The sequence below is a fragment of the Hemiscyllium ocellatum genome, chromosome 1 (assembly GCF_020745735.1).
Source record: "Hemiscyllium ocellatum isolate sHemOce1 chromosome 1, sHemOce1.pat.X.cur, whole genome shotgun sequence".
In the NCBI taxonomy this organism is placed as follows: Eukaryota; Metazoa; Chordata; class Chondrichthyes; order Orectolobiformes; family Hemiscylliidae; genus Hemiscyllium; species Hemiscyllium ocellatum.
This window is the reverse complement of record NC_083401.1, coordinates 59,574,758-59,597,953: the sequence shown is the minus strand read 5'-3', so window position 1 is coordinate 59,597,953 and position 23,196 is coordinate 59,574,758. Positions and strand designations below refer to the sequence as shown.

The 23,196-nt window shown below is 39.0% G+C and overlaps 1 protein-coding gene across 2 annotated transcripts in view; it reads left to right on the top strand.

Annotated features, from left to right (window-relative positions):
* Positions 1 to 23,196, top strand: part of dcaf12 (DDB1 and CUL4 associated factor 12) — an 86,609-nt gene that overhangs the window by 11,026 nt on the left and 52,387 nt on the right. For both annotated transcript variants that reach the window (XR_009645002.1, XM_060829609.1), the window contains exons 2-4: positions 9,582 to 9,836; positions 18,841 to 19,053; positions 19,281 to 19,341. Coding sequence is in view for 1 of the 2 variants with exons in the window: in XM_060829609.1 (XP_060685592.1) it covers positions 9,582 to 9,836; positions 18,841 to 19,053; positions 19,281 to 19,341 (529 nt within the window). In the remaining variant the exon portion in view is untranslated. The remainder of the gene's footprint in view (positions 1 to 9,581; positions 9,837 to 18,840; positions 19,054 to 19,280; positions 19,342 to 23,196) is intronic.

Genomic DNA, 23,196 nt, shown 5'->3' with positions numbered 1-23,196 from the left:
ACATAGCCCACAAAACACTTGTCTGAATTAGGATCTCAATTCAAGGTAAAACAATCACTGAAACATCCTCACCTCTGTGGAAACCAGACGATGGAATGCCACCCAACTACTGGACGAGGTCGCGAAGGAAACAAAGACCAGCCGTACTCTGATAAAATCACACGCACAAAAATAACCTCGCAGTGGAGTACACGGTATTGTAGTCCAAGCCTCTGTCTTCCCCCTGAACAAAGACTCTGAGCCTCAAATTTCACCACAAGGGGACTTTAACCCCTTTCTCGCTTTACTACTCGAGGGGACTCTAACCTCTTTTCTTATTCTATATGTTCGGGCACTCTAGCACCAATTAAACCCAAGGGACTCCACCCCAATCAAACACCGTATTGTCATTCTGTTTTCCCCTCCGTTGAAGCTAAATGTTCAGAGAGACAAGGTAGTTTTACCACCTTCATCTTTATTCCGGGCCCTGGATGGAGAGAGAATGATCAGCCGTGTGCACAGAGACAGGAGTTCTCGGTCTTCTCTCTCGAGCAGCAGTTTCTTAATGAGTTATATAGTCATTTTACAGGGAGGAGCATCCAGATAAGACAACCTACACATTGTAACAGTCACCCAATCAATCAGTGAGTGTCAGTAATAGAGATTAAGTCATCTGCTGTTACACAATAAATGTTCTTAACTGGCTTCACGTAATTAATATTTTTCACCTTGTTAAACTGACCTTGCATACTGAATGCTTCCAATATAGTTAAATGGCTCTACATAATGAATGCTTTTCCACCTTGTTAACCCATAACCTTTGCTTCCAACACCCCATTGTTAACTGCAAGTTCTTACCTGATCTGTTATGTTCAGCTGAGCCTCATTTCACAAAACCCAAAGCATAACTCTTTTCCCAACCTCCTCATACCCGATACACGTTCTCAATTTGGGACTCGAACCCCAATTAAAACCCAGAGGACTCGAACTCCTGTTTGTATGCGCATTTTCAAAACTGTGTCTCTCAACTGAACCAATTACCATTTGAGGTGTCTGTAGAATAGAAGGCAATTGAATGAGGGGACCATTTCTGACACAGGAATATCAAGGGGGGCCAAGGTTTAAAATTTTACCTTATGGGCCCATCTATCTCGAGACATTGGTGTTCCAGGCGATTGCTGACACCAGTCAATCATAACTATTCGTTTGGACTCCTGCCCGACTTGCCATATTGTCATCGCCCTTCCCTATCCCCGTATCAGTTGGAGCAAATACTCAGAGACACCGTATGGCTTTATGTCCTTCATCTTTATTCTGAGCCTGGAGGGAGAGAGAACGGTCGCCCATCTACACACAGACATGAGTTCTTGGTCTTCTCTCGCACAGCAGATTCTTAAGGAATTATATAGTCACTTACAGGGAGCAGCATCCAGATAAGACAACATCTGCATTGATTGGGTGACTGTTACAATTAGCGAGCATTAACAGTAAAGATTAAGCCATCTGGCATTATACAATGGATGTTGACAGTAAAGTATTTTGGGATGTCATTTGACCTTGAAAAATGCAGTCTAAACATGTTTTTTAATATTCAGAAATTGAATAAAAACCTTTGTGCAAACAAGTGCTTATAAAAGAAAATCATACACTAAATGCACATTTGTGTAGTAATATAAAACACACAATATTGTAAATGTAGAAAATTGGTATACAGGGGAACCTTGATTATCCGAATGTGATGGGCAGGCACTAAATTGTTTGAATAATCAATTATTTGGTTAATCAGTTAAATGCCTTTCTTCTGGGGCTCAAGAGTTTTTAAAGTCTGCTCCCAGTTCAGGAGGTAAGGCAGCATCGCAGCGCATGAGAACCCGCCCCCAACCACGTGCAATGCCATCCCGCCCTCAACACCGCCACCCCTAACACCGTGCGACACTGCTCCCCTGCCCCTAACCCTGTCCAATACCACCCCCTCCGGACAAAAAGACTGATGCAGTTGGCTTTGTGGGGTGAGTCTCCAAATAGCGCGCGCACACAACTTTTTACTGCTACTTTTTGACAGGTTCCACCTTTTGCCCTGTACAGGGCAATGTTGGAGAGATTATCTGGGGAAGTGGGGAGGGGGGTTAGGGTACACACCCTGTGTAGAACCCTAGGGAAAGTGTGGGGAGAGGGGGCCGGCAGGCGTTTGGAGACAGTGCCTGTTTAATCATTGTAAACAAAAGATGTGATCGCTGTTGGATACACATCTTTGATGTAATGTTTCCATCGGGACCTCGATTCCTTTCGATAGTCCGATTTTCGGATAACTGGTATTCGGATATTCGAGACCCCTCTGTATTGACTGTTGTAACTCAAAACAATTTTGTGCGGAGTGGGCTCGCTTCAGGTTTTAACTATTATTGAGCTGTTCGTAAAGTTTTCTTGCACTGTGGGCACCACTTCTCTATTGATCATTTTGAGTGAGTATCTAAATTAACGACTGGTAAAGTCTAATAGCTGAAGAAACTTATTGGAGAAAGCTAAGTTTTAATCACCATTTGATTAGCCTTTAAAGTGGAACTCCACTCCTGTTATGATCAAAATGATAATTGGGATTATTTTCTTAGGCTTTATTATTTGTCAAGTAGTCTCTCAATGTTCATGTTGATGAAAAATTATACTAATGCAATCAATAATTTTGTTACTTAAATTAATGCTCTTATTTTAACACAAACATCATAATTGAATATTTATACGTAACATTGACTCACAGATTGAACTGGCACTGCTCATTTTGTGTAAGCACATAAGGAACACATATTTATATATAGGAATATTCCAATAACTTGAACTCTTTGTGGCGAAGAATTGCAAAATTGTCAGCATTGGAATGTTTCTAGAATTGTTTACTGTGATAGAAAGCAGCACAGTTTTGCAGCTGTGTTTGTCTTGCAGCTTTTATTAAGAAATGTAAATGTGGAGCAGAGGTATAAGATTGCTGCGACAAAGACTTAAAACTGAAGGATCATGTGTCAAAAAATGCACAGTGGAAGTGAGTGATATTCACTTGTAGTAGCCTAGTTCCTAGTTATAGGGTCAGGTAGCATAAAATAGCTTGTTGGGAAAAGTGGTACAGCATTGCCCTCAAAGAGCAACGTTGTCAAGTTTGGTTTTGATTTGTAGTTGGAATGAATGAGTGAATGCAAGTATTAAGTAGCAATGATCAGAAAGTGACTTTTTTTTGGGAAGAAGGAAAAGGGAAGTCTAATAGAAATTGTAATGGTAGTGAGAGATCGAAGTGATTCAGCGAGAAATAATGTAGTCTATGCCCAATGTGATTCAATATTTTTGATTTTTTTCCGCAGCTGACCAATGATTTAAAAATGCTATTTTTCTACAATAATGTTGAATCTGCCAACAGCTAGTCTAGCATCGAGTTTACACAGTAGGTTGTTAACCATGTCTCTAACCATTTTAACCCTGGTACTTGCATAGAAATGGGTCGAGTAATTTTAAAACCAGAGTTAGTCTTGGTCACCTTTTGTGATGTCATTCATCCTTGTGATGTGATGAGACAAGTCCACCTCCATTTCTCACGTAATAGTTTACTTCCCACAACTGTCACCTTCTTAAATCTCCCTTTTCTCCTCCCCACCCCATCTGTTTCTCTCTCTGTGTCTGTATAAAGTGGTAGTTTATTCATATTTCATACAACACATCAGGGAGACAACAATAGTAAACCAGCAGGTATCCATGGGATACCTTTACTTTGGCAGGTGTGCAATTCACAGTACAGAAGGATGCTAGTAGGCAGATATGTTTGATAAGAACTGTGGTTTTTAGAGTAACTCATGGGTTTATTTTAAATCCTAAATGGCTCTGGATTAGGAGGAATGGGACTATGCTGGTCTCGGCTGCTTGCAAAATTGAGCTGCTTATTACAGTATGCCAGCAGCAGACAAAATGCCAGTTTTGGGTTGAGACCAGGACCATGGCAGATTGCAGAAGTTTCTGGGCAAGTGGAAAAGAATAATGTGGAAGAATTACTGATAAGAGTAAGCTGTTTTGAATAGCTTCTAAACTGCCTTGTACTTGGCTATTTTCAGTAAAATCTAGTAAAGTTATTTGATTTAATTTCCTTATGCATTTGAAATCTAGGTTTGCTTTCTGAAATATTGAAAATAATCTCTCAATTTGTCATCCTACAAGTGCAGTCACATATAATTTATTCTGACAAGGAATGCAAATTTATTTGACCTTTTGAAACCCTTATTTGAATAAGGGATTAAAATGATCTGCAAATGTCCTGCAATAGGTTGATTTTTATAACAAATTGAGTTGGCTACACTTGCTAATTACTTGAGCATTAATAGTTTTGGAATGTTGTTTTGAGTTGTCTATTGATTAATTTGAGGGGTGCATTTGGCTTTAGATCTGTGTTGATTGTTATATCTCCAAAATAATCTGTGCATATATTCTGAGATAAACTCATGAAGTAAGCCTGCTCCAATTTATTAATCTCACTTCCCATTGTTTACTTTATAAATGTGTTGGTTTTTATTTGAATATATCTCATTGAGTTTACATCTGTTGGTGACTGAACCACAGTGCTGGATTTAATGGAGGTAGTGCTGGCTAGAAAGCTGTGGGCCTTACTGCTTCCAGTGGAAAGCCTGCTGAATTTATGGAGTAAAATGCAGAAAACAACTCGAGCATTTAACTGTACAGCAATAGACTTTACCTGGAACCAAAAACTCTGCAAGGGGAAATTCCTGCTTACTGAAAGCTTTTGGAAAGTCAGCTGAGTGACTACTGCCAGTTATATTCACATCAAAGGCCATGGACTGTCACTGGATCCCAGGCCATAACCCCTGAGTTGAGGGGTTGGGGGCCACAAGCGAGGGCGATTGTCAGCAACAGCAGAAGTTAATCCTCAGCAGCTAACCCCCTCAACATATGTTTGGTCTCAAATCAGGCAATATGCCTGTGCACTTGCCCCTGTCTCACATGAGTCTCCTTGTGCTCCCCGCATGGCTTGCTTTTAGAAGGATGAATTCTGAAGGCTTGTTTGAGGGAATTGGCAGTTGGTGGGAATGCCATCTAATGGCTTTTCACTCTTGCCAACTCTTCACTAATTGAGAATTGAACTTAATATCATCAATGTGAGTAGGCCATTTAAGACAAAGATGAGGAGGAATTGCTTTACCCAGGGGTGGTAAATCCTTGGGATTCTGCTATCCAGAAGACTGATGATGTTCAAGATTGAGCATATTCAGTATAGAAATTGATAGATTTCTGGATGCGAATGACATCAAGGAATATAGTGATAATATGGGAAAGTGGCATTGAGATAGATGGTAAGATATGATCAAATTATATTGTGGAGCTGGCTTGATAGGCCAGATGACTTTACTCTTGTTCTTGTGTTGCTGTCTCTGTGAATGGTATACATTGAATAAAAAAGGGCTCTTTTGCAGTGTTTGATCAGGGCATCTAATTTTGTAGCCAGTGGAGTTGCAAGGAGACTGAATTTAATTTCAAATTAGTGAGGTGTGTACCACGACTTACTGATTGAAAAGACCAGAAATCCAACCGGAATAATACTACAAAAAGACACTCTACAGTCTTTGTTAAAAGGAGATGCACTTTTCATTGGTTTGTCAAAAGTCAATTTCTGGAGGAGCATTCAGTGTTGTGATTTTGTGGATGATCTTTCCATTCTTTTCAGTCACACTGAGCAACAAAAAAAGGAATGACTTCTCTCCTGTGTCCAGTAATTGATTCAACAAGCAGTGGAGTGGTCGTAAGCTGACTCGCTGCCACCAATCTTGCTGGAAGTGCTGAAAGAAATTTGATGACACAGGGCTGTCCAGTAAGACCCTTTCACACCTCTTGAAGTACAGCCTTGCAACCTTTTTATTTTAATACTAATACCATGAAACCTTTCATTTACTAGTTCCTGTGTCGCTTTTCTAACTGCATCAGAATACTTCATTGCAACTCTTTCCTAAAATCTCAAACTCTAGATATACATCTGCCCTTACAGTTGCATTGCATCTTGATCATTCTTCCTTGTCAAATGCTCAGCTGTCTCACACCTTTTAAACTTGTGGCAGGACAGGTTTTAATTCACTGGCAATATTGCATTTGTGGCTGGATAAATAAATGGCGACAATATACAAGGACATGGGGAAATATCAAATTATGTAAATCATGGCACCAATAGAGAAAGCGGTGACAGAGAGAAAGGTTGTACTGCATTGAATCTTGCATTATTTAAGCTCTTTGTTCCCTGATGGGAGGTAGAGGTAGACTGAACAGTGGAATTTGTCTACTTCATATCCACCAGGACTCAAAGAGCTCATGAGTTCTGAAGAAGGGTCACTGAACCTGAAATGTTAACATTGTTTTCTCTCCACAGATACTGCTAGACCTGCTGAGCTTTTCCAGTAATTTCTAATTTTGTTTCTGGTTTCTAGCATCCACGGTTCTTAGGTGTTTTTTGTTTTTGTGTCTATCTTTGGTGTGGATGGAGGCTGAAAACAAATGGGTTTCAAGCAAAGATAATCAGATTACACTGTTTCATTTTCTCTCTGCTAAAATTGAGAAATAATTAATTCTTTTGTTTAAGATACAAAATTGTTGTCTATAATTATTTGCAAAGTCTCAGATTGGTTATTGAAAAATCTGGTTAAGAACCATTGGAGTAATTATTGGGATTAGAAAAGCAGAAGTTGCTGGGAAAGTTCAGTCGGTCTGGCAGCATCTGTGAGGAGAGATCAGTTACGTTTTGGGTCTGGTGACCCAATTATTGGGGTTCTTTGGTTTAATTTTACTTTGCAAGTACAGAGATGGGAAAGCTGATTTGGCTGTCTGTCTCCTGTTATAACAATTGCTTCAACCAACCTGAGGGTCTCCTGCTCTGTTAAGACCCATTTTACTCCTCCTTTTGAGGATGATCACCCACTTCTTTTTCTGCATTGTTGTTGTGCCCAGACCATCTCCCAACACTAAGCTTCTACTTTTTTAGGCAGCCCCTCTAGGTTGAGAATTATTTACTTCATCTCTTTCTTTTTTGTTTGTTTCTGTGATGGCTGAAAAGCTTAACGAGCAGTCTGAAGACTCTGCTACCTATGAAGCAGGTGATGGTTGAAGGGTTGTGTGTACAAGTACTTACGACATTTGTGTGCTTGTTCCTAATAATACTGTGAAGCGTGATCAACAGCTATTCAAGGATTGTGAATTTTTTAATGATTAACGATAGATGGGCTGCACCTGGAAACAGGATCTAATACATCATGGTTTCTTATTCTACTATTTCTTCTGCCTACTTCAATATAGGGCGGCACGGTGGCACAGTGGTTAGCACAGATGCCTCACAGCTCCAGGGACCTGGGTTCAATTCCCGCCTCAGGTGACTGACTGTGTGGAGTTTGCACGTTCTCCCCGTGTCTGCGTGAGTTTCCTCCGGGTGCTCCGGTTTCCTCCCACAGTCCAAAGATGTGTGGGTCAGGTGAATTGGCCATGCTAAATTGCCCCTAGTGTTAGGTAAGGGATATATGTAGGGGCATGGGTGGGTTGCGCTTCGGCGGGTCGGTGTGGACTTGTTGGGCTGAAGGGCCTGTTTCCACATTGTAAGTAATCTAATCATATATAGTGCTAATTTGTAAATGCTTTCCCAATAATTATGTCCAGTTTGCTTAATGCGAGTATTAATTTGTAGAAAAGATCTCTGTAAAACCTCAAGTTTAAGATTATTCATCTAGCCACTCAGTTTCTGAGGGTCTCTTGCATTTGTTCAATTTGATTCCAAACTGAAATGAATTGCTTTAAATCAAGTGTCATTACCCACACTTACTTTGACTGCTTGTAATTTTAAAGATCTTACACTGAAAATGACACACGACCCTGTCGCCTCAAAATTTCCTCTCAAATGTGTCTCTATTCTGCCTTGGGCATCTGTTGCTTTTCCTTTTTCATTACTTGATCACTTAGCAGTACTGTAAAAATCCCATCATTGTTTGGACGATAGTGGTTGAAGAAGGTGACTCATCACCGCCTTCCCAGGATTATTTGGGTAGGGATTAATAAATGTTGGCCTTTCTATTTTATGTGAATGATTGATTAAAAATTCTGCTTTGATATAAATGCCAAAATTTATCAAACCAAATGTTGCAGTAGCTATGATGATGGTGGAACTGAATATTTTCTACTCTGAATCTGACAGCAACATCTGGAGGTCACATGCAGAAAAACAAAAGTTGCTGTTAACAATTCTATACTTAACCAGAGGAAATGCTGGTGTGGTCCCTCCAGAATGTAATGAAATACAAATCATTGAATTGATATCAGACTCTCACATCACACTGAAACAGTTGTTAATGTTATGCCCTGTTGAATGGCATAGGAAGGTTGTGAATGTTGGTATAACCAATGAGAGCCACATCCTAGGAATATTTTTTGAAATGTGGTTTTCATGGTGGACTAAGTTAATAATTAGTAATGAACATCGCTACTGTTCCTGAAAGTATACTTTTATGTTTGGTAAACGCCAAAATTTTCCACTATGACAATTTCTCCATTTTTTGAAAGTTATTTTAAGTTCTGTTTTAATTTGATGTTTTAGTTGAATCACTTGAATTAACTGTCGAAATGAAAACAAAAGATAAATTCAGTGGCTTTTACTTTCCGGTTTTGTGTCGATAAGAATACCTCAATATGATGGATTACTTGATGACATCACTCAACATAACTGGTTGCCTTGAATTTCATCCTGAAGTCAAATGAATGTCAAGAAATGGAAGTGAAAAGTTGGTAGAAATCTATATCATCAACCCCACCTAGATCACCTATGAAATCCACCCTATAATCGTGCAGTTCAAACAAACTGAAACTTTCATCTCAAGATGACAAGACACCCATATAAAAGTGCCAGCTTTCAAGCAAAATAAATCTCAACCATGCAGTAGTTTTAAATGTTTATGCTGCTATGTTTATTTATTCCCTTTTATGAAACAGAATGAATGTTTGACTATTGAGAGAATATTTATTGACATAGTGGTCCAGAGAGAACATAATCTGTGTCTAATCCTTCAAATGATTGAGCTGCACTATGTTGTTTAATATGTATACATATTGTTGGATCAATATCCTGGACTATTAATCTTTGGGAGGGAGAGATTTTTGGAAATCTCATTTCTTTTGGCAGATGCATTAAGATAGTCTGTAACTGTAAATTTTGTACTGCTTTTTCCAAGGATAGTTGGCTGTCCATTACTTATTTTTCTTTGTGAACTTGGTTAGGAAGAATAGAAAGGGGAGAAAGTGAGTTTAAAACGTCAGAATATTGCACTCTTTGTTGAAACTCAATGATTTGTTTGTGACCTTGCAGACCTCTGATATTGACTAATAATATTGCCATGGAAAAGAATAGCTGTAGCAAACTAATTGTAATTTTAAAACTTAAGTCAGATAGTCACAATCTTTAATTTTTTTGGTTTGAGTACTTTAAGCAATTGGCTATCTGAGCAAAGGTTACTCTTAAGACTAATTATTTGTTTCTGAAAAATCATTGATCAATTAAATGAAATTTCTAATTTATTCACATTTACCTTCAACAGTGCAGCCAGGATCTCTCACTACGCAAAAAGAAAAAGCTACCACTTGTGAAGAAGTCCTTTGTCTGTTACCTTGCGGGTCAACAGATTAAGCTTCGGAATGAGAAGAGCTACCAACAAGCACTACGTGGTTATGCGGCTCACAGACTACCTGCCCTTTTGAAGGAGGAAGAGTTCCATTTGGGAACCCTGAACAAAGTGTTTGCATCCCAGTGGCTAAATCATCGGCAAGTGGTATGTGGGACAAAATGCAACACGGTAGGTTTTTTCAAAGCTTTATTTTCATGTCTGTAAACTTTAGAAATATCACTCAATTTTGTTGATTCTTAGAGTGACGGGTAAAAGGTGGTATTTAAGAATCGCTATTAATTTTTTCATCCTCAGTGCCCAATACTTAAGAAAGCTTTTCGAAATAGAAATAGTTGGGTTCAACCAGGTTATGTGATCTGTGGTTTCACTTGAAAAATTTTTTCTTTAAACTTATTTCCAAGTCATCAACAGCTTCTGTCACTAATCCAGAGTGCTTTCATTTAAATGGAACACCAGGTAAATTTAGAGCATTTCCGAGAAACTCAACACTCTGTTTGAGTGTATTGAATCCATTGCATGTTCTCATGGTCATCTTGATCAATCAATATACTTAATTCTAGTATAAGCATAATTTTGTTTCTCTGTTTACTAAACAGTATATGATTAAGTGAAAAATGGAGCATGTGGAGATTCAGCAATTATTAATTGTAAATATCCCAATTGAGAAATGGAGTATGATTTACATTATACCACAGTTATAATGGCTGTTCAAAAACTGAACATTCTCCTCTTGAGGAAAATCATTCCTGGAACAGTGATGCAAATGTTTATTTCAACTGTCCATCCCAACACACTGCATGCATGCATCCATTCATGCATTCTTGTTCAAAATGTGTTAGTTTCAATAAACTCCTGTGGCTATTATAAACTCCTTCAGAATGTTGTGTGTTTTAATATTATCAACCCTCATTCTTATAAACTCAAATGAACAAATGACTAACCCATTCAGCCATTCTTGATATTGCAAACCCTTCATCCTAGTAATCAGTCGCTAATGCTGATATATCATTTCCTAAATACAAAGATCAAAACTGTACATAATACTTCACCACCATCCTATATGGTTGCTTCAAGACTTCCCTATTTTTAAACTTGGACCCCATAACAATAAGGCCAAAATTCTATTTGGCTTAACTACTTGCTGCACCTGCCTATTAACTTTTGTGTTTTATACAAAAGAACACCCTCTGCACTGCAATATTTTTGGAGTCTCTCACCTTATTAATAATATTTTATCTTTTGGGTCTGCCTATCAAAGTACACAATCTCGCATTTTCTGATGTTAAACTGTTTGTTAAGTTTTTGCCTACTCAATCAACCTGTCTATATTCCCTCAGATTCTTCATGCTTTCATCACAACACACCCTCATACTTTTTTTTATATCATCAGCTAATTTAGATACATTACACGCTACCCTCTCCTTGTGATATAGATAGTAAATAATTAAGGCTCTATAACTGATCCTTGTGGCACTTCATGAGTTAAATCCAATCTGAAACAGACCTATTAATCTCAACTCTCCACCTCCTATACGTTAGCTAATCTTCAGTCCATGCTAATATGTTGCCCCCAATACTGTGAGCTCCTGTATTGGGAAATAGGCTTTTGAGTGGCACTTTACCAAATGCCTTCTAGAACATTGAATATTTAATGATATTACAATCAGCAAATCCCCCACTCTGCAAGTTATTATTATTGATCTTAAACTAAACTGGATTAACAGTGTGCAAATTCTGTGACTCCAATAAGTAACTTAGCACCTGAATTCCCAAAGACAGCGCACCATTTGCAACTTAGGAGTCAGGACTGTGAAAAAAAATGCTCCTAACATGCCTGGATGAGTGCTATTCTAACAAGACTTCAGAAACCTGACACCATCCAGGAAAGAGAAGCCTGCTTTATTGGCCCCACATCCATAAACATTCATTTCCTGCAATACACAGTAGGAACACTTTGTGTTATTTATAAGATACACTGCGGAAATTGATCAAGACTCCTTGGATAGCGTCTTGCAAACCCACAACCACTGGCATCAGGAAAGACCAGGGCAGCGGATGTATTTGCAAGAATTCCTCTAACTATTTGCCATCCAGATTTGGCTCAGGGACAATGAAGGAACAGCGATACATTTCTAAGTCAGGAAGATGAGTTGTTTGGAGGGGAACTGAAGGTGGTCGTCTTCCCATGTATCTGCTGCCCTTATCCTTCTAGAAAGAAGTGGTCATGGGTTTGGAAGGTGCTGTCTGAGGATCTTGGGTGAATTTCTGCCTTTTGGAATTCAATGTATGCCACTTCAACTCTCTGTTCCATTTTCAAAAAAAAAACCCAGGTTAGTTAGTTACAATTTTCTCTTAACAAATCCATGCAGGCTTTTCCTAATTAACCATATTCTTTTCTGTTGCTATTATTCCTATTCCAATTAATTCTTTCCAGAAATTATTTCATAAAAAACATCATGCAGACAGCCAATTTCTGTGACATTTCCATTCCAATACCCTGGCCAATGATGGCCCAAACAATTAGTAAAGCTGAATAAAGCAGTGTTCTCTTTTTCAGAGCTATTTTTTGCATCCTACTTCTGATAAGTGCAAGGTGTAAAGCTTCAACTTCTTATCTCCTTTTAGCAATAATTATATTTCTAGAAATTTCCCAATTGCCAAGGTTAAGCTGACTGATCTATAATTTTTGGGCTTAATTTTACAATCTTTTCTGATAGTTGAAATTCTCTAGTCTTCTGGTGCCACCCCTGGGTCTAAGAAAGATGAAAGATTGCTGTCAGTTTCTCTGCAGTTTCAATTTTCACTTCCATTTATATTGTTGGATGAATCTCATTAGTCCTGGTACCTTGTCAACTTTAGGCATAGACAGCTTAATTGAATAAAATTGCTATCAATTTTACTTCCTCCTAACGGCGTGTTTTTTTCATTGTCACCATGACATGGGCAACATTTGTCTCATAGGCAGACATAGACAATAGGAACAGAATTAGGCTATTAGGCCCTTGGAACTAGCTCCGCCATTCAATATGATCAAGACTGATCATCCTAATCCTGATCACTGTGAGCGGCACGGAGGTTCAGTGGTTAGCACTACTGCCTCACAGCACCAGGGTCCCAGGTTCTATTCCAGCCTCGGGCAATTGTCTGTGTGGAGTTGGCACATTCTCCCCATGTCATTGTGGGTTTCCTTCGGGTGCTCCAGTTTCCTCCCACAGTTCAAAACATGTGCGGGTCAGGTAGGTGGGCCATGCTAAATTGCCCATGATGTTAAGTGCATTAGTCAGAGGAAAATGGGTCTGGGTTGGTTACCCTTCGGAGGGTCGTTGTGGACTTATTGGGCCGAAGGGCCTGTTTCCTCACTGTAAGTTAATCTAATCTAATCTAATCAGTGCCCTGTTCCAACTTATGCCTCATACCTTTGGTCTCTTTAGCCCTAAGAATTATATCAATTTCCTTCCTGAAAAGTGTCAGTATTTTGGCCTCGCAGAGGGTGGTGCATGTATGGAATGAGCTACCAGAGAAAGTTGTGGATCTGATACAATTGCAAGATTTAAAAGGCATCTGGATAGGATCTGAATAGGAAAGGTTTTGAGGGATATGGGCCAAATGCAGGCAAATGGGACTAGATTAGGTTGGGATATCTGGTCGTCATGGATGAATTGGACCAAAGGATCTGTTTCCGTGCTGTACATCTCTATAATTCTAACTGCTTTCTGTGGCAGAGAATTCCCCAGGCTTACTCTGGGTGAAGTCCTTTCTCCTCATCCCAGTTCTGAATGTTTTGCTGAATGTTCCTACTGTGACCCTTGGTTCTGGACTCTGCAGCTAATGGGAGCATCCTTCCTGCATTTACTGTATCTAAGTGTGTTTAGATTTCATAGGCTTCTATGAGATCAACCCCCTCACTTGAAAAAAACATTCTTCTAAGTCCCAATGAAAACAGCTTTAACCCATCTAATCTCTCTTTGTTTCAGACCTGTCATACCAGTAATCCGTCTGATAAACTTTTGTAGCATTTCTTTCATAGCCAGAACATCCATTGTCAGAAAAGGCGACCAAAACCATACAAAATGCTGTAGGTGTGCTCTCATCAATACACTGCATAGTTGAAGCAAGACATCCTTGCTTTTGTACAAATTCTGTTGATATTAAGGCCAAATATCATTTGCCTTCTTTATCTGCTGCACCTGCATGCTTACTTTGTGACATAAGGACAGATGTGAAATATTTATTTAACATCTCTGCCGTACCTTATATGTAAATCCCCAGTTAGCATTTCTTTGGAAACTGCTCATAATATTGTAAATGCAGTCTAACCAGACTGTTTGTTTGTATTCTCGACCCTTCGAAATGCATACTAGCATTGTGTTTACCTTCCTAACTGCGAACTTGCTTGTTAAGTTCATGAGAATGCTGAACTAAGGCTCCTAAATCCCTTTGTACTTCCAGATTTCTGAAGCTGTTCCCCATTTAGAAAATAATCTCTGCCTCTATTTTCCAAATTCCATGACCTCATATTTTTCCATGTTGTATTCCATTTGCAAGTTCTTGGGTCTACATTCCTAGCATGTTCAAGTCCTTCTTTAGCCTCCCCAACTCTTCAATATTCCTGTCCCTCCACCTGTCTTTGTATCATAAGCAAACATAGCAGTTTCTTTGTCCAAACTGTTAATGAATAACATGAGTAGTTGTGAATGATCCCAACCACTGACCCCTGCGGCAGTCCAGTAGTCACCAGCTACCATCCTGAAAAATACTCCTTTATTTACCCACTCTGACTTCTGCCAGTTAGTCAATCCTCCATCCGTGCCAGTACCTTGCTCCTAATGCAATGGGCTGTTATTTACTTTGTGTGCCACCTTGTCAAACCCCTTCTGGAATTCCAAATCATTCATGCCCACTGGCTCTCCTTTGTCTAATTTGCTTATCACCACCTCAAATGTTTTAAACAGAGTTGTCAAGTATGATTTCCCTTTCATGCAGCCGTACCGAGATAACCATGTTTTACCATGCACCTGCAAGTATTCTTTAATCTTAAGTCTGAAGTCCTACCAACGACTGAGTTCTAGCTAACTGAGCTATAATTTCTCATTTTCTGCCTTGTCCCCTTGTTTAACAGGGGTGGTACGTTAACTATTTACTAGTCCTGTGGGATCCATCCTGACTCCAATGATTTATGTCAGATCATCACCAATGCCTGCACAATCACCTCCGCCATCTCCTATAGAAACTTAGTCTTCTCCATCTAGTCCAGGTGACTTATCCAGCTTACGACCCTTCAGCTACCCCAACATCTCTTTAAAGATGGTCACTACACTCACCTCTGACCCTGATTGTTCAAGTTCTGGTATGCTGCTGATGCCTTCGATCGTGAAGACTGCTGCAAACTATCTATTCAGTTCTACCACCATTTTTTTTGTTCCCTATTACTACTACTCCAGGCTCACTTTCCAACAGTACAATGTGCATGCTTGACAATCTTACCTTTTGTATATCTAAAAAAGCTCTTGCACTCATCTGTTATGTTACTAGTTAACTTACTGTTGTATTTCAATTACCTCTCCCATTTTTGTAAGTTATCCTCAGTTGGTTTTTAAAGGCTTCCCAACCATCTGACTTCCCACTAATCTGCACCACTTTCTATGCTTTTGCTTTTAATCTGTCCTTGATGTCCCTTGTCAGCCATGGTTGCCTCATCCACCCTTTTAGTATGTTTCTTCCTTGTGTCTCCCAAATTTCCCCCAGAAACTCCTGACATTGCTGCTGCACCATCTTCCTTGATAGGCTCCCCTTCTGTTCCCTGTTGAAGACGTTTGGGATTTTTCTTTTGTATGTTCAGCTTGTTCCTTAATTGTAATTTTTTTCTTACCTATCGAGCACAATTTTACTTCATTGTTCATCTTAATTTATTTTACATGTCATCCAGGGAGCTCTGGAATGGGTCTACCTTTTGATTTTGAGGTAATATACCTTGACTCTGCCTGATCAATCTCTGGTCTATCCAGCCCAGCTGTACATTTTTTTTAATCCCCCAAAAGGTTGACTGTCTGCCAGTGGACTATTGTTCTAGATTATTCATCATTTTACAAAATCATACTAAAGTTTATGATACAATGATCACTATCCCTAAAATGTTTCAGTAACACTTACTCAACATCAGTCAACGAGTCTAGCAGTAGGACCTTTCTTGTTTATTGTAGATACATTTCATTCTAAAAAAATTGTCTTGAATGCAAGACTGTTGTACTCTCAATTCCACCTTTCTGACCACCAGCCCACCATTCTATAACCCTTGACTCCCTTATAAATCAAAACCCTGTCTAACCCAACTTTGAATATTACTTTCCATTAACCAACCTCCACCACTCTATCGGGAAGGAAAATTCAAAATTCTGACCACCTGAAAAAGCCTCAGGACACTGTGTTGCTAATGTTTTCATATGCACAATAATTAATTTGACCTATTCTTTGAGTACTTAGGGAGTTCCATTTAAAGACAAAACTTGTGCCACACTCAATACCTGTCTTTGCTGTTTTTCCAAAAGGTTAAATTTTTGTATGAATGACATCGGTTACATGTACATTTTTAGCAAACTTGTGTTATAGCATGACTATTGAAAATCTCCTTATTTCAAATCATTCATCTAGTCTTTTATTAATTCTTCAATCACTTCCAGCTGCTTGTCTGTTTTGAGATGTCAATGTTGTAAACAAGGCCAACATTTATTGTCCATCCTTAATTGTTGTCTTGAACTGTTGGTGTCCAGGTCATATAGTCAGAGTCAGACAGCATGGATAGGTGTATCCATAGTACTTTCTTTAAATCTAAGAGTTTTGATAGAATTGAGTTCTTTGCTTGGTCGTTTGAGACCTGTTAAGAGTCAACTATATTGCTGTGGATCTTGAGTCACCTGTAGGCCAGACCGAGCAAGTCGTCAAGAACGTTTGTAAACCAAGTGTGTTTTTACACTAACCTGGTGGTTTTGTTATAATTATGAATGCGACCAGTAATTATAATACTGAATTTCGATACCTGTTAGTACTATGGTAAAATTTGAATTCGTGCCTCTGGAGCTGGGGCTCTGGATTACAAGTCGAGCAATATCACCATTCTGTACATCCTGGTCATTTCCTCTCTGCACCTTCTGTCAAAATTCAATACTCTTCATTGCATGCATAGATCAAAAACCCAAATATAGTATTTTGTTTTATATTTGATGATTTGAGCAATGTAATCTAAAGCCGGGATTTTCACCCATTTCCACATACTTTAAGACCCCTCTCTCCCTTTGCACACAACACACACACACACACACTCTTAAACAAACTTGCACAATCCTCCAAATCACATTTGGAGCAGAGCACCATTTTTCTCCCTACATAAAAGTTCTCTGGTTGTTGCTTCCATTTCCTCTTGCACATCAGCCACTCCAAGTTGTAACTCAATTTTTACCTCATGTACCAGTATTTTAAAGCTAAAAGCAAAAATGTACAATGAAAATTAAAGAACAGAATTGATTTAATCTCCTCTGCTCAACCCAAAATATGTGTCCAATTAAGTGATTTTTTTTTTTAATAATGCAAGTATAGAATTGAAAATCTGAAGCACCATTGACATATATTTACGGATGATGTTGCCACTACATAATTTTCATAGTGGTGGGTTGTAGTTACTACTGATGGCTGATCATGGTATGAGGATTTAGAAGTATGGGAGGCGAACAGAAGAGCATCAAGTTCAATTAACCATGCAGCAAATGCATCAAGACAAAATAAGCTGTGGGATACACTTGACAGCAGTTTTTGCCAAGACCAGGCACACTAATTGAGCTGGGAGAGAAGTGGAGATTACTGCTTAATAAGCTTTCTGATCAGCGATCTTCACTTCTACCATCTCATTCACTGGGCCTAGTCTTGGCAGAAGCTGCTGTTGTTATTGCACAGGAGTGGCAAGCAGACATTGAGTCAGAGTTGAAATTACAAATAGATTAGCACAATTCTCACCTTCGCGCAATGGTATTTTTCTAATTTTTAGATTTATTTTTAAATCTAAGGGGTTAATTATGGTCGATCTCCTCGACCCTTGGTGGAATTGTTCTTCTCTCAAAGAGAAATGACTGAAGAGTGACCTGATGAAGATCTTTAAAGAAGGGGTTTTCATCAATGTTTGTATTTGAGAGTTTTGTTTATTTTTGTAAATTTGCAAAAATGTTAAATTTCAATAAAAATATCTACCAAAAAAAAAGGGGTTTGACAGTGTTGAGGTACAGAAGATGTTGCCACTTGTGATCAGAATCGATGCCATAAATATCATAGTTGTTAATAAATCCAATAAAAAATTCAAAAGAACCCTCTTTGTCTCACGAGTAGTTAAAATGCAGAGCTCACTGTTTGAAGTGATTAAGTGCATTTAAGGGGCATTAGGATGAAAGGAATGGAAGAATTTTGTAATAGCATTTGACAAAGAGAGGTGGGAGGAGGCTGTGTAGAACTTGCATCATGAGGCTACAGGGCCAAATTCATACTTTTGTGCCTTATTACATGTAATAATGGCATTTTGCCAAATTAACATTAAGCAATTTGTCGCATTTGCAGCATCAAAACTGAGATCATCTACTGCAGTGCTTAGACACAAGTACCCTTTCTATGTCACCTGTCTCTGTTCATCCTTGGTTTTCTGAGGTTGGTAGCCATGCCACCACACAAATGTCTATCTCAAGTTGTCTCTCAATGATGTTATGAGATTACATTGAAATAATTAGAAAAGGCAGGCCCCAAGATGAAAGTAGTGCCACAGCCAGCACAGAGACTACATATATTGTTGGCATCGTGCTCTTAACCATCTTGTCAACAGGTCAGGTAGCTATTGAACTGATTTTTTTTTTTGTCTAATTTTTTTTTAGATTATTTCATTCAGCACAGTATATCTCATACTGTCAATGTAAGTTTTTCAACATTTGCCTGTGCATTAAAAGTTGTCAGCTTAAATTTGCTGTTCCATCCATTTTTATTCAACTTTTCTAATTAATGTGAATTGAGGAGCAATTCATACGAATTGAGGGATTAGATGATCAGCTCATTTTGCATACAACTGTTTCAGAAACTTTTTAAAAAAAACTTATTCGAGTTAAAATGTAGGGTGACATTGTAATTTCTGCTGTTGTTTTTGTAGCTCTTGGTGATGGATATTATGACTGGTCAGATAACAAAAATTCCCATGTTGAAGGATCGGGAACAGCCCAGTGTCGTCATGGATCAGCAAGGTTGTGGTATCCATGCCATTGAACTGAACCCTTCTCGTACCTTGTTAGCTACTGGAGGAGACAACCCAAACAGCATTGCCATTTATCGACTGCCAACTCTGGATCCTGTTTGTGTGGGAGATGTAAGTTTAACATCTAAACTGTAGGGGTTCGTTTATTAAAGTTATTAGTTGAGAATTAAGTTTAAAGGCCTAGATTATAAGCTTCTCACCTCAAATTTAAGCGAACAATGGATCTGTTTAAAACATTTGGATTTGATTTTCTTGTAGTTTGATTTTTTTTGCTGTCTAACACCTTGAAGTAGTTTTGTTTTCTTTACTGGAACTAATTTGCAAATACTCTTTTCTAGGATGGGCACAAAGACTGGATTTTTTCAATTGCTTGGGTTAGTGATACAATGGCTGTTTCTGGTGAGTTTCGAACACGTTTGCTGCACTGCTAATTAGATTAATTTCATTAAAATGATTATTTGGAATGAATTAAAAAAATACTGCTGATCCTGCAAATCTGAAATGAACACACAAAGCTGAGAAACTCAGCAGGGCTGGCAGCATCAGTGGAGAGAGAGAGTTATCATTTTAAATCCTGTATGATTTCTTCAGAGCAACTGAAACTGACATTCTTAAGAGTCAGATCAAGCTTGAAGGTTAACTCTGTTTCTCTCTCCACAAATGTTATCAAGCCTGCTGAGTTGCTAGGGCATTTTCTTTAATTTTCAGATTGCAGATTTGCATTATCTTGCTTTTATTTGAGGATCTTGTGCTGTTAGGCCAAACTTTACAAAATTAAAATTAACCCAGTACACTTAACGTTCATCAAGCATGCTGATGCAATGTTTTACTCTTGCCTTTATTTTGCATCTTTTGGGGAAAAGGCAGAAAAGTGGAGTTGAGGATGATCAGATCAGACTGATCTGGTGACAGATGGCAGAGCATACTTGATTGGCTGAATAGTCTACTTTTGCTCAGTCTTATAGTGATTTGGGCAAATTGAGTGAATAGGCAAGTACATGACAGATGAAGCATAATGTGGATAAATGTGAGGTTATCCACTTGGTAGCTAAAACAGGAAAGTTATTATCTGAATGGCAATAGAATGGAAAAGGGAGAACTGCAGTGAGGCCTGAGTAACCTTGGTTGCTGAAAGTAAGTATGCATATACAGCACGTGGTGAAACACGTGATATTCAGAATATGGCCTTCAAAACTTTAATAACTGTTCATGGATTGAAAGAATCACCAAACTATAAACTTGCATGCAGAAAGAAGCAACATTAACTGCCTGGAATAAATTCTTCAGGACAAACTTTTTGGGGATTTGAAAGCAATTAATCATGTTACACAAGGAGGAGTGGAGATATGAAAAAAAACTGCTTTGACACCTGCAGATAAACTGTATGCTGTATTGCCACAAAGGACAACCGATTCTCCAGAAGAAGAATTTAAGAAGTTAATCAAACAGTTGAACAAACAGTTAAGGCCAAATGTAATAAGGAACAAAAAAGCTACTTCTGATAAGGCGGCAAGCTGCAGACTTGCAGTAATTTTGATTAAATAACTTAAAGAATCATCATTAATAACTTGAATAACAGAAGAATCGAACACCAGAACTCCATTTTTAGCAGAACTCTGGAGAACAACTGTGATTAAGGATTGAATCCTGGATACTTTCAGAGACAGGCCTCACTTGGTAGGATTGTGGCCAAGTTTCACCATTAATCTAGTAATAGCCAAGTTGGGTTATGAGGCTTAGCTTGCTTCCTTGACATGTCTTGTTTTGGTTGCTTTTAGAATTCCTACAGTATAGAAATAGGCCATTTGGCCCAACGAGACTCTCCGAAGAGTATCTCACCCAGGCCCATTCCCACACCCTTTTATTTTACATTTCCTCTAACTAATGCACTTAACCTATGCGTCCCTGAACACTATGGGCAATTTAGCATGGCCACCTCACCTAAACTGCACTTGTTTGAATTGTGGGAGAAAACTGGAGCACCTGGAGGAAACCCACGCAGACACGGAGAATGTGCAAACTCCACGCACGCAGACAGTCGCCCAAGGTTGGCATCGATCCCTGGTCCCTGGCACTGCGAGGCAGCAGTGCTAACCACTGAGCCACCGTGCCAACGCTTCATGCAATAAAAGTTTTTAAATCAGTGTTTCAGTATTTGATTGTCTGAGATTTCTTAAGTTACCTTTAAGTTGGTTATTTTATTATGTTGATTTAGTTGATACAGTGTAGGCCATTTCGGACAGAGATGAGAATAAAATTCGTCACCCAGAGAATGGTGAGCCTGAGGATCCTCTCTCACAGAAAAGGTTGAAGCCAAAACATTGAATGCTTTCAAGAAGGAGTTAGATATAATTCTTAAGGCTAAAAGATGAAAGGGTATGGAGATAAAGCGGGAACCAAGAACAGAGATGAATGATCGGCCATGCTCATATTGAATGGTGGGGTGCGAGCTCAGTGGCCTATTCCTATTTTCTGTGTTTGTCAGTCAGTGGTTCTCAAACTGCTCCTTGGTTAAAGACTCTGGTCTCAATGGCTTAGTAATCATAGCACTTCTCATTTAAATTATGATATACCATATCTCTAATGTGGAAGTGTGCATGTAAGGAATATTTAAACAATGCTTTAAAAGGGCATTTTCCAAATTTTAGTGACCTTAATGTATCTGCTTTTCATTGCAGTATCTGCCAACGTTCGGTGCAGACCAGAGCAAGCGGGGAAGGACGGGGGGGACAAGGCTGAAGCAGGGGTGATGCAGAAGCACTCCATGTTAATGTTGGCAACAAAAATAGGCAGATAGCAAGAGCCAGGGAAACAGGATAAAGGGAACTGGGAAAGTTTATGGGGCTGGGGGAAGAGATCAAGAAAGTTGAGAAGGGGAACCAGTGAAAGGCGGCTAACGTGAGATAAGATGAGGAGTGATGTATGAGGTCACAGGGCGAAGTACACATGATGCTTCTTACCCATTTATTCTACTCAATGATGCTATGGCAAGCCTGTGATTTCACACTTAACTGCTGAATTTGTCTTAGAGGAGATACTTTAACTGTTTTGATATTGACCACTTTTGAATCGTGTATTCTGCTGGAGTTTAGAACTCCCTTACATATTTTCAGCATTGTGTTATACTAAAATCAAAGGAATCTGACTTGAAATATTGGAAGTTTTGCTGATATTTAAAGCTATTTATAAAATGTTGAAATCAAGACTCCTTATATTGGTGCCCCTCATGGACCTGTATCTCAATTCCTACACAGTTGCTCGGTGAAAATCCTGAACTCCCTCCCCGACAGTTCTGTGACTATACCTAACTTGCACGGTTTTTTTTGCATTCGTTCATGGGACGTGATGGCTGGCCAGCAGTTCCCTTAAGGTGTTGGTGGTGAGCTGTCTTCTTGAAAACACATGTTGTAGTTTGACCCACAATGTCATTATGGAGGGAATTCTGGGATTTTGACCCAGTGACATTGAAGGAATGATATCTTTTCCATGCCAGAATGGTAAGTGACTTGGAGGGGGTCTTGCAGCTGATGGTATTCCCTTGTACCTACTGCCCTTGTTCTTCTAGATGGAAGTGGTTGGGGGTTTGGAAGTTGCTGTCTAAGAATCTTTGGAGAACTTCTGTTCGTCTTGTAGATAGTTCACACTGATGTTACTGAGCATTGCTAGTGGATTGAATTGATGCTTATGGATGTGGTACAGGATGCTTTTTCTTGGATGGTGTCAAGCTTCTTGAGTGTTGTAACTGCATCCAGCTAGACAGGTGGGGAGTATTCCATCACATCCTGACTTCCACCTTGTTAGAATGGTGGACATGCTTTGAGGAGTCAATACTTGCCACAGTGTTCCTAGCTTCCAACCTGCTCTTGTACCCACTGTATGTGACAGATTCAGTTGAGTTTCTGGTTAATGACAATTCCTAGAATGTTGAAACTGGGGGAATTGAGTGATGGTAGCACCATTGAATATCATGATTGTCTTTTATTGGAGATGGTCATTTCCTGGCATTTGAGTGGTGTGAACACTAGTTCCCACTTGCCAGTCAAAGTCTGGATCTTGTCCAGATCTTGTTGTATTTGAACATGGACTGCTTTAGTATCTGAACAGTTGCAAATGGTGCTAAATATAGTGCAATCATTGGTGAGCATCCCCCTTACAGTCTTTTTTTAACTTTTTGTGGTGCTTATTTTTCTTCCATGTTGCATATTTAAGTTAATTGCCTTACTGTGAAGCCTCCTAGAGGAGGTGTTGAAACAA